This window comes from Oryx dammah, unplaced genomic scaffold (genome assembly GCF_014754425.2).
Source record: "Oryx dammah isolate SB20612 unplaced genomic scaffold, SCBI_Odam_1.1 HiC_scaffold_1, whole genome shotgun sequence".
Classification (NCBI taxonomy): domain Eukaryota; kingdom Metazoa; phylum Chordata; class Mammalia; order Artiodactyla; family Bovidae; genus Oryx; species Oryx dammah.
In genome coordinates, this window is record NW_024070185.1 from 29172159 (window position 1) to 29184607 (window position 12449).

The window sequence follows — 12449 nt, forward strand, 5'->3', positions numbered from 1 at the left end:
CAGCCTCGCGCTCCAACGAGCGCACCACACTTCCTTCCCAGGGCGCGGGGAGAAGTTGGGTTGGGCCACTGTGTCCTGCCTCCAGCGAGGGTGTCCACCAGCTGGAATGTCTTCCCAGCAGCACGATCCTGGCTGTGGCCCCCTCCCTTCGGGGGCACTCTCCCAAAGGTGCCCGCTGGAGTCCGTGGACGCACGTGGTACATGGAGACCCGGCGCGCGACTCGAAACCGCGCATATCACCCCAAAGATCCTAGGCGCGCGCAAGGCCCTCCCCGGGTGAGGGAAGGTGGGGGACCGGGCCCTAGAGCCAGCGGATCTAATCCCGCTTTGGCAGACGAGCTCTGCGCTGTCATGGGGTAATGCTTTCCGCACCGACACAAATCGCGGAACTCCGGCTCTGCCTCGTCAGTCTCCTAGAGAAACGTTCTCAAACTTTCCCGGGGTACTGGCCCCTAGAAGCCTCTGGGGCCATAAGTGAACCTGACCCCGGGAGACTTGGATCTTTAACCGCCTGAGGACCTGGCGTCCCAATAACACCCAGCCGGCTCCCCCACACCTTCCCCAGTACGGCTTGCTTGCCCTGCGACTCCACCGCTAACCACGCTATCCAAACTTTGCAAAGTTTTCTACAGCTTTACCACCTCCAGTTCGCCTCGGCTGCAGCGGGCGAGAGGAGAAAAAGACCCCCCCACACACACACCCTCCCCCCACCTCTCTTTCTCGCCTCTCCCTCCCACCTTCGGCCTCCCCTGTGAGTCCAAACCTTGCAAGTCGGAGCGTGCGGCAGTGGAGCCCCCGAAGGCACCGACTCTGCAGGGGACGGATTTCGTGCTGCATCCCCCACTCTCAAAGACTCGGCCGTTCCGCCCCCTCCTCCCCCACCTCTTTTGCGGCGCAGGGACCTGTGGGCTTGTAATTTAGTTTTGTTCAAATTTAGTTTTTTATCCCCCTTTTTCATTTTTAAAGATTTTTTTTTCTTCTTTGAGATTACACTCTGTTGGAGCTCAAGAGGCTGCCTGCCTTCCAGTTTCCCTGCGCGGGGTTCGGGAGACGCATCCTTCGCGCCGGGCGGGTTGTCTTGCGAGTGGGGCCAGGGGCTCCCAGGCCGCGATTTCTCCAGCTGGGTTTCGTCTCCCTGAGAGACCCTCCATCCTGGCGTGGGGCAAATTCGTGGCGGAGTTCAGCCTCAAGGCAAGCCTCCTGGGCCGCCACCGCACCGCACCCCACCCCGCCCCCTACCCCCGCCAGAGCTACGGCTGCAGTTGGTTCCAGGGATGTTTTTATACCAGTTTAGGAGACAGAGTAGGCGTTAGAGGGGAGACTCTATTCTAACACCTTCCTGAGGTCTTCCTACACACGGAAAATTCGAGGTAGAAAGGTTGCCTCCCTCCAGGTTCTGCAGCGTCGCGCGCCCCGCCGGGAGACCCCCACAGAAATGCCCCAAGTTGGTTGGTTTGCGGCCTATTGTGTTTTTATTTTGTCTAGGATTAATGTGGTTGGAGATTTTTGCAGCCAGCCTTTCTACCCCGGGGCTTCAACTTTCAAACCAAGTCAACGGGAACATTCCGAAGGAAACTGGATCCCCGGGTGCGCCGCCTGGCCGGGTGCGGGGCAGAGAAACGTAATCCTCTGCGCACCGTGCGGGCCAGACTCTTGGTCCTGGGGTCATTTCTGAATCCCACTGGATTGGGCTGGGAATAGGACTAACTCCCCTCCCCACCCCCGACCCAACCTGAGGGTTGGGGCCAGCACTTTGCCGCGATCCTTCCACGTGCTGGGTTCCTGTTGCCGGTTGCAGACGACGCCTGCCCCGCGGGCATCCCTAGGGGCTAATGGGTTCAGCCCGGCCGCCTTAGAGTCCCCAGGATCAGACTCGAGTTTGCCAGGCACTCAAGGTTAGGCTGCCTGTTACCTCGTGTGACCACGGACATGAAAATCTACCCAAAACAAAGGTGCCCACAAATGGCTACCGGAGGGAGCAGCTGAGACCTGCCCCCTCCCCACCTCCTCCCTTTGACCTCCCTGCGCGGGGGAACACCTGCCCTGCACGCTCCACTCGTTTGGGGCTCCTTCCGGGCGCTCCTCACACAAGCCCCGCTAGGACACGGCGGCTGCCTGGGACCGATGTCCCACCTCCTCGCCCCTTCGCCCCCTCCACCCCCTGCTCCCCGCACCCACCCCCGGGCTGGTCTCTGCCTCCGGCCCACGTTGCCACCAAGCTTATGTGGGAGAAAACCCAGCGGAGTGTGGCCTGGGAAGGCGGGAGGTTTCCCGGCCCGTTCAAATGGCAGCCCAGCAGTAACAGTAAAACCGCTTCATCGGCGGGTGAGATGCTTGTGGCGGCTTTTTAAAAGGCGTGGTGAGTGGGGATGAAGAGGGAGGCGAGAGGAGAAAAATTAAGGTAGAGGAGGAAGGCAGTGGATAAAGTTGTGGGTGTAAGCTGCTCTGAGTCTCAACTCCTTATCCTGCCACCCCCAGTCTGAGCAGTTGACAAAGCTGTCAGTCTTTTAAGCCCCAAACTTCTCAAGGGCAGGGCGGAGGAGAGGCACCCTAACCCCTCAGAGCCAGCGGTACCCAGCCACACTTGGCTTGGGGGCAGGAGACTCCACTGCAGTTTACTTTGAGTATAAAGGATCTGTGCACAAAGGAACCCCCACTTCCCTTTGCCATCCCCACCCCCACCTACCCTTCCATAGTCCTAGGGCTGTATTTATTTATTTTTCATCTCTGGCACCCGAGATTTCACTGGGAGATTTTAAGGCAGGAGAGGAGAGAAGGAAGGTAAGATTAAGAAAAGGGCTGGCTGAGGACTACAGAGGTATTGAAAACCCAACTTAGATGAATTTGGGAGTGTTTTAAAATTTCATTTCCTTCAGAAGCTGTCTGCTGTAGACCAAAACCTAGTTCCATTACTGGAACAGGAAACTAGAAGTCTCTCTGGAAACAAAGAAGTGAAAGGCTTGAGGGACACCCCTTTCCCCTGTCTCTCCTCAAGTGAATAGAAAGCAACTCTCTACTCAGCGTTGTGACACCTAGCTGCCCCAGCATGTGGATGGTCATTTCCTTTCAGGAAGGCCAAGGAGGGGGTAGGGAGTGACCCAGAGCCTGATGGCTGTGCCCTTTATCTCCTGGGATGGAGCCTGGGAAAAGCCCGGTGTAACACCAAGAGATGGGGCAGTGCCTTGGCAGTGTCACCGGAGGGATGAAGAGCCATCCTTCTTCCTTCAAAGCTCCTCTCCTGATTATTTACAATTTCAGGTTTATATTTCAAATCTTGAGGCTTAGTTGCTGTTGTTTTTTTAAGTAGAACATTTACCAATGTGTTTGGAATTATTTTTGTATGGTCCCTATTACTGTTGTTTGTAGGATTTTCTTCTCCTTTTTGTCTTTTCTTTCTCCCCTCCTGCTGTATTGGCAGCCCCATAGGAAGAGCTTTAGTGGGGAGGGTGAAATGGACCAGCTCATTCTTACTACCACAAAAAGCAGCATACACACCAACTCTCCAGTCTTAACATAATCCTTTAAAAAAATTAATAAAACAGTCACTTAGGCAGGAACTGGTTAGGAGTGAGAAATTGCTAATACTAGGACACTAGCTAATCCTGTCTCTTTAAGAAAAATCCATAAAGCTCTTCCATCAGCCCAGTGTCTGGGAAAGAAGCAAACTCAGTACTTGAAACAAAAGAGACAAAGAGGCCAAACAACAAAACAAACAAACAACTCCCCCTATCCCCCCCTCGGAGACAACAATAGATGAGACACAGCAAGTGCAGTTACTGCCTGGCCAGCCCGCTGCTGTCCCACTGCCAAGTCTCCTGCATTTGGCTGGAGACTTTCTCTCTCACCCCACTCCCACTCGTCACCCCCCCTTCCTCAGCCCTTTCCTGTCTTTCTCTGTGTGTGACTCTCTCTATGTGTCCTTCTCTTGGGGTCTGGCTGTGTGTGTGTGTGTGTCTGTGTGCGTTTTGTCCCGGTCTCTCTCTGTGGTGCTTTTGTTTTCACTTGGTGTTGCTCTGTCTCAGACCTTCATGTTCTCTCTCCCTGTCCCCCTCTTTCACACCCCCGCCCCCAGTTTAAAGGCTCACAGCATATTAGCATACTCTGCCCTTTATATATTTACTTGCTGGCCCTTTTCTGGGCATCTCCTAACGGCCTTCTCAGAACTTGTTTCTCTGGGTCGTCAAGGTGGCCTATTTTGTATTTTGTTGGCAGCCCTTTCTGCCAGGAGAATCCCAAAGTCCATTTGCACTTGGGTGTTTAACTGCTTCTCCTGTTCAGGTCTTTGCGCTTTTTCTATAAAGCTCCAGGCACACTTTGTCTGCCTGTCCCCGGCAGTCCTTTTTCCTCTTCTTGGCTGCTGCTCCCGGGCCTCTCATGCATGCCTGCCTTTGCTTTCTCTCTCGGTCTTCCCCCCCACACCCCCCAATCCAGCCCTTTCCTTCCTTTCCCCTCCTCTCCACCAAACTTTAATACAATGCTATAAACATCTTTGCCTGGCGATGGCTTTTCTTTGTCAAATGAATATAAACCGTTGGAAGGTAGGGAGTGGAGAAAAAAAGGGAAGGATCAATCAACGGAGCCTGCAGACAGCAGAGGCTGAACCATGGAGCAGGCTTCCCTGCCAACAGCTCCATCCTTTTCACACTTTTCTCTCCCTAATAAACCCTTTTGTGATAGTATCTCCTCCTGAAGCATCTGTGTGAGCTTCAGCGGGGCATGGGATGGGAGTGGGGGAGAACCTGGTCAGCTCTCCTCAGCTGGGGAGGGAGACACAGCCTCATGACTATGTAGCCCCCAACCCAGCCCCTCCCCCCTTCCTCTCAGGAAAACAACACAGAGGTTGTTGGCAAAAGGGCCAAGGTCTTTGATGCCTGTTTCGGAGGTGCCTCTTTAAGAGAAGTATGGGATGACTGCTTGAAAAGAAGCTTCTCCAAGGCAAAGAGAAGATTCCAACTATCAGAAGGTTGTGGATTGAAGAGGGCTGAGCTGTTTATCTAAAGGAGATCTGAGAATTCCCAGTTGGTGGTGCAGGGCAGCAAAACAGTGGCACTCGCCCCTCCCACAAAAAAAGAAAACAAATCCTGCCCAGTAGGCAACAGAACCAGGACGAATGATCTCCCTTGGCGTCAACCCTTCCTCTTCTCCCCCTTTCCTCAATAATATACAGGCAAAGTCTGGTGCCAACAAAATTGGAGGCTACTCTGAAGAGAGGAAAACCAATTAGCTTGAGGACATGATAAAAAACAGAAATGTAACGGGAAAGTTATCTGCATTGTTTGGTTGCTTGGTGACAAGGGCAGTATTATGAAACACTGATGTGATAAAACACATATGCACAAACATATATACAGGTGTATATGTATGTAGATTTAGTCCATGGAAAAGAGAGGAAACTGGAAATTAAACCTGACTTGAATATAACCTGGCCACTCATCAGCTGGGCAACTATACCAACCTCACAGTGGTGTTCTATAGTGTCTGTGGAATTGCATGAATCAAAAAGCCAAAAGCAATGTCTGGCAAGCAGTCTGTGCTCAATAAGTGAGTCCTCCCTAACTGTGTTCCTTCCTCCCTCCCTCCTCCCTTTCCTTCCTTCCTTCCTTCCTTCCTTCTTTCTCACTCCACTGGCTTTCTCCCTGAGCCTTCTACGGTGCAACCAAAGGGGAAACCGTCCAAATTGCCTCAGTTTCCAGACCCTGAGGGAAATTTGAGCTCTCGCTGAGTCCCAATATTGGAACAGGGCAGACCACACCATAACTTACTCCTTCTATGCCCAAACACCACCTAGACTAATTTGTCCTTGGATGGCAGTATTTGGGTACTACTGCAGCACCTCCCTTAGAGTCTTTCTTTTCAACAGTTAGCAGGGAGAGAATCCTTTCCCAAAATCCAATCTTTTACATGTTTTATTAGACACTGTGTACCCTGAGAGCCTCTATGTGGGTGCATATATTAAAAATCACACCCTAACCAAGAGGTCTAAGAAGGGAGAAGCAGAAAAGAGTATGTTCTAATGAACTGTGATCCTGACCCAGAATTGCTCACTTGGGAAGGCTGTTTTCTTGGTATTTTGACCTTGTCAACATGACTGATTTTTTTCCCCCCTCTAGAGGAGTCACTCTCTGGTTAAGCTGTTTCTTGCGCAGTGTTTTGGGAGGACACTTCAGTGCATCTGGAAGCATTCACTGGTTAAGGCGCCTGTCCTGACCCTCCATCAGGGACTGTTGCCAGGACGCCTTCTCTTCCTTTCTCTTTCCCCAAAGCTGAACCAGCTTGTGACAACAGCAGGCAAGCCCATGAGCCATGCGTGGCAGGGGCCCTAACTTCAACTAGTGAGAGAGTGAATATGTGAAAAACGTTCCCACCTTGGACTTCCTTTCTCTGTGTATCTTATTGTCTTTTTTACAGTTACTCCATTTCCATGTTTCTCTGGCTTCCTGTACATTTTCCTGTTTTATCTCCACCTTCCCAACCATGGAGAGGCACTGATACTGGAGCATATTCTGTGAGGGTGGAGAGCTCCTCATAACCTCTCCCCAACACTTTCCATCATTTCTCATCTCTTCTTCTCTGCCTTCATCACCAGGCCTCTGCTACCTATGGTTGTGTATTTGTCTCTCTCCCTCTTCAGGCACCCCTGTTTCCAGGTGGGGCCTTTCTGTGAACTGCAAATAGAACCCTCTGTCCTTCCTGAAAGCACCTTTTCTCACTTCAGATTTCCACCCCCATACACCAGGTTCCCCTGGGCAGTGGAGAACCTGTGCCACCATACATGGGCACTCTGAATTTCCCTCTTTGACAGGTAAGAGTGTTGTTGGGCACTTGGTCATTTAGGGGTGTCCCCTGAAAATGGAAAAGACCATGAAGTGTGACGCCAGGAGGCTAGCAGCCTCTGAGACCTTCCAAAGCCTTGTCTTCTACTCTTCTTGGGCTCCTGTCCAGGAAGAAGCCTGAGATTATGTCTCATTATTTTGTTTTTGACCTACATTCTTCTTCTACTAAGGCGTCATTGCCATACCAATGGCAGCAAGGCATTTGTTACTGCAGAGGGTACAATGAGTATTGATGTCTAAATAAACCCCTAAACACTGGTAAGTCCTCTGTCCTTTGCTTGACTTTGCTTCTAGTGGGTCAGCTTTTGTAGTAAAGGAGTCAGTCCCTTTGGGACTACCTGAGAGCTTTAAGTTGGTACTAATGCCCATGGTTAAAGCTAAGTTTGGAAAAATTGCCCTGTGTAAATACCAGCATCAAATTAATAGATTCCAAACTACATTATTCTGAGTTGGCAATGTAATTTGCCTTCTTCACATGGAAAAGGTTTGAAGAACAGGTCAGTTTCCTGTTTAAAAGAAAGGTTTGCTCCTAATTGCTAAGTTACCATGGTTCTGTTCTGATCCCATTCTATAGAACAAGAAACTTCTCCATTTTGCAGTCTTTGGAAAAATACTTTATCCTGGGAGGTGGCTTGCAACCCTGGCTGCATTAGAATCACCTAGGGAGATTTAAAAAATTGCCAGTGCCTGGTCTCTCCTCAATCCAATTAAATTCAAATCTCAAGGGGTGTGGTGTGGGCATTGGCATTTTTTAAAAGCTCCCTTGGGTGATTGTAATGTTTAGCCAAGGTTGAGAACTACTAATTTATAGGTTGAGAGCACAGTGCATCATGGTGAATAATACTCATTCCTTTAATAAGTGTGCAGAGAACTCCTACTAAAGGGGATGGTTTGCTGGGGACAAAGAGATGAAGTTGATGGACACTGCTCTGTGCATCTAGGATTTAGTGGGCAAATGCTAACAATATAGGTGTCTGAAAAGAACCTCTGGGAAGCATGATCACCTTGGCTCCTGCAAAGATCATGAGACAGGAAGTTAGAACTCCCAGTTCCAATTCAGGTTCTAGCATGAGCTAGGGAAGTGACCTTGGACAAGTCTCTTTGCCTCTTTGGGTCTCAGTCTGATCATCTGTAAAAGAAAGCAGCTGAAACGCAGTCTAATATTTGTGGTGGTGTCCTCCAGCCTTACAGCGTGTTGCTAAATTCTCTGACACCCATAAGCTGAGCCAGGCAGTTACCGAATTCCTTTGGAAGCTGGCTCCTTTCACTCATACATAATGCTGACAACTGCCCTTCTGATGTTCCACCAAATCTCTTTACAAACCCTAAGTATCAGAGTGTTAATTTTTAAGTAATACTGGGCTCCCTTAATTCTCTCCCCTGCTCTCTTACAAATTAGCAGATGAAGGGAATGGAGTGGTGGTAATGTCTAGGAGCAGTGGGTAATGACTAACAGAAGTTTATCCAGTTGGATAAATGTCTTGTGGATTGCTGCTGGGGTCAGTGTTAGTTCTGGTCTTAATTAACATCTTCATTAATAGTGTGGGAGAGGGAATAAACAATAGCTAATGATATTTGCAGATGGTGGTAAATTCAGAGGTGTTGCTACTACCAGTGAGAGCAACAAGAGCCATGGGGATATCAGAGATGTGAACAAGAAGTGATTATAATGATGTTTGTTCTGGAAAAGGCAGAATGAAACCTTTAGCAGGGGAAATGACACAGGAGGCTGGGAAATGCTGAAAGAAACAACTATTGCTATATTTGTAACTTGGGTAGGCATTTGGCAAACAAGGCAGCTAATGGCCTTATGACTTTGGTTGCCTGTACTGGGGTGCTTGTCTTGAACAGCAATAATAATCATCAGGACAATAATAACAAGAATAATATTCAACATTTATTGAGTGCTCAGAGTATGCCAGGTAAGGTTCTAAGTGATTTGTTAATACAGTTTTTAATCCCTCAGATCATGGTGCACTATCTTAAGCTCTCTAAAGATTCTGGCTGCAGCCTTGCTGTGGCTCATGGACTTCTAGGCGTGAATAGACCTAGGAGACGAAAGGGCAAAGGACAGAAATGGGTCATCAAAGTGTGTCCTGTGCTCTTTCCCCAGGCTTCGGAGAAAAATCTCCCACCTTTAATTTTTCCTGACCCTAACATTTCTACCATCTTTAACTTTCATTAGAGAATTGCTGGATTAATGAGGTTAATGAGGTAGGCAGAAAAATCATGCAAAAGGAAAGGATGGAAGGGAGGGAGGAGAATAGAAAGGAGGGAGAGAGAAAGAAACCTGAAATGTATTGCCCACCTCCACAAGTCCTGCAGTAGCAGAAGGGGTAGAGCTAGGTACATTTCACAGACTTTCTGTTTAACCGTCACACATCTCATTCTCACAATGATTTTCTCTCGTAGTCACTTCTGTTAATGAAAGAAAAGACTCAGAGAGGCTGAGTCACTGGCTTTGAACACACAGCTGCTAGGTTGAGTGAGGTTCACACTCCAGTTGGTTTACTCCTAAATTCATGTCCTTTCCAACCTTGAATACATGTTTTCTTTTTTTCAATTTCGCCCTGTCCAGTTAGTGACAACATACAGGCACACATAGAAAGCCAGAAGGTAGAAATATTAAGAAGAGAATAAACACTGAAGAGCAGGGGGATAAAGGGAAAGTAGCCAGCACACACATCCACTGCCCAATTCAATCTGATTGAATTATTTATAATTATATTTTGAAATTAGGAAAAATGGAATTTGCAAACAAGAAAGGCTTCAAGACAATGGAACCCATAATAATGTAGATTTGACCTTGAGGGAATTTGGCAGAGAGCATTAGTGTCTGAGACGAAAGCAAACTGAAAAGAAAAACATTTGAATGCTATAAAAGCCAAGACTCTTCTTGGCAAATGTGGAAGCCCAGGGCCAGATGGATGCCAAAGGTCTTCAAAATGATATCAGAGGAGCTTCAGGAAGTTGGAAACATGTGGCCTGGGCATGCGGCTGCTCCCCACCCGGGGCCTCCCACCTCCCTCACTATGGAATGGGGGTCCAAATGCCAATTTAGGGTTAGCGCCAGGAACTGAACTTTTAAAAACGATGAGATGTTAGGAAGATGGCAATGATGACCCTGTATGCAGGACAGCAAAAAAGACACAGATTGTGTATAGCGGACTTTTGGACTCAGAGGGAGAGGGAGAGGGTGTGAGGATTTGAGAGAATGGCATTGAAACATGTATAATAACATGTAAGAATCGAAATGCCAGTCTATCTCTGATGCAGGATATGACACGCTTGGGGCTGACGCGCGGGGATGACCCAGAGAGATGTTGTGGGGAGGGGGGTGGGAGGGGGGTTCATGTTTGGGAACGCATGTACACCTGTGGTGGATTCATGTCAATCTATGCCAAAACCAATACAGAATTGTAAAGTAAAAATTAAAAATAAATAAATTAAAAAAAAAAATAAAAACGATGAGATGTACATTTCAGAGCAGCTGCATAGAAGGTATAGTTCAAAGAATAAATATAAACAACAATGTAAGCATGACCCAAGTCAAGAAAGATAGTGTTGCCTGAACCTCAGAAGTCTCCGCCTCCCCGTCATCTCCCACTCCTGAGAGGGAATCATGGTCCTATTTTTCCTATGATCGTTGCTTTGCTTTTGTTTTTGTACTTTAGTTTTAGTGTTTATGTGGGCCTATTTTTAAACTTCATATAAATAAAATCTCACTGCACTCTTTTATGACTTGCTTCTTTTCTTTCAATCATTCGTTGTATATAAAGACACCGCGGTGTATGTAACCATTCTGTCTCTGTGGGGACTTTTGGTGTGTTTCTGGTTTGCAGCATTCACGAACTGTTCGAATGTGAACTTCTTGCCCACATCACCTACTGCACACGTGCAGGACTTTCCCCAAGGAGGGGCCAGAAACCCGCTGTCCGCAGGCCGAGGAGAACCCACTTCTTATTTTCTATGGTCTGGGAGCTAAGAAAGGTTTTCATGTTTTCAAATGAATGAGAGGAATAAGAGAAGAAAAACATCTCATGATACATAAAAATAAACACTTCATTCCAATTCAGTGTTCATAAATACAGTTTAATTGAAGCACAGTTGGGCTCACTCATTACATGTCATCTACGGCCGCTTTCCTCTAATGTGGACAGAGGCAAGTAGGTGCATCAGAGACTTGTACGACCTGCAAAGCCTACAATTTGGATTGACTGCAGAATATTTCATTGAAAATGAAAATTCAGAAGCTTACTTAAGGAAGAAAGCTTTCAGTAGTTTCAACATGGGGACAGCAGAGTTTGCAACCAAGCACAGAAATTTTCTAAGTATGTAAGAAGGAAGATTTAGTTATTCAGTCATATCTGACTCTTTGCAACCCCATGGACTGTAGCCCACCAGGCTTCCCTGTTCATGGAATTCTCTAGGCAAGAATACTGGAATGGGTTGCCACTCCCTTTCTCCAGTGGATATTCCTGACCCAGAGATTGAACCGGGGTCTCTTGAGTTAGAGGCAGATTCTTTACCATCTAAGCCACCAGGGAAGCCCTTCAAAGTGTGTGGTACTATGCAAATACCTTGACCCAAGACTGGGAAATTGACCCCACCTAAAACATTTGGTTCTTTACAAAAAAAGCTTTCTGATCCTGTTCCAGAGTGTATTCCTAGATGGGAAATTATAGAGATCTTAGATAAAATAAGATGCTATATGCAAAAAGCTCACCCAATGACTGATAACTTGTAGGAATTACTATGAACCGACGCAACCTTCCCACTAACCTTTCACCTGGGCTTTCCCGCCCCCAAGAGGTCAGTCTATACAGTTTGTTTCCAAAAAAGTTCAGGTTCTCAGCTGGCTATCAGTTGCCATCATAGCAGATGATGGTTTGGCTTAATATTACAACAACTGCACACGCTTTGGGGTTCATGCATTTTTATCAAAGATCTTTGAATTAAGATGACATTTAAGCCCAAAGGACTGAAAGAATTAAAATGCATGCATGTTATTTCCAGCTCTAATTAAGAAGAATGTCTGTCTGAGTGTATTCAAGGTTTCTTAGAGAAAACTTGTTAACAAACAAATAAAACGCTAGGAGAGTACATCAAAAGACCAACAGAAGAGTTCATCCAAAGATAATATTACAGAGAACAAATTTAGAGAACTAACACTACTTGATTTCAAGTGTTATTATAATGCTATAGTAATTAAGACAGTGTGTTATTGGCCTCCAGAGAGAAAAATGGATCAGTGAAATAGAATAGGAGGTCTATAAAATAGACCCGAACATACATGGACAATTGACAAAAGACCAAAATAGTCTTTTCAATAAATGGTATGACACAACTGTGTATCCATACGGGAAAAAATGAACTTGAACCCATACCTTACACAATGTACAAAATTTACCTCAAAGTGGACCTCCTTGTAAAGCATAAAACCACAAATTCCAAAAGAAACAAAGAGAAAAATCTTTGTGATTTTGGATTCAGCAAAATATCTAAGATATGAAACCAAAAGCAGGATCCATAATTTTGACCTCCTCACAATTTAACATTCTACTCTTCAAAGAACACAGTTAAGGGACTGAAAAGAAAAGCGACAGTCTGGGAGAA

At 47.1% G+C, this 12449-nt stretch overlaps 1 protein-coding gene across 8 annotated transcripts in view; it reads right to left on the bottom strand.

Annotated features, from left to right (window-relative positions):
- The window catches only part of LOC120863756, a 60903-nt gene that overhangs the window by 27023 nt on the left and 21431 nt on the right, over positions 1-12449 (bottom strand). The window contains exon 1 of one of the 8 annotated variants that reach the window (XM_040240324.1): positions 738-1188. The exons of 5 other annotated variants lie outside the window; for them this stretch is intronic. In XM_040240324.1, coding sequence (XP_040096258.1) covers positions 738-958 — 221 coding nt within the window. In that variant the 5' untranslated portion in view covers positions 959-1188. Of the gene's footprint in view, positions 1-737; positions 1191-12449 lie in introns of those variants that run through there. 2 more of the 8 variants (XM_040240329.1, XM_040240337.1) reach the window with 2 other exon arrangements.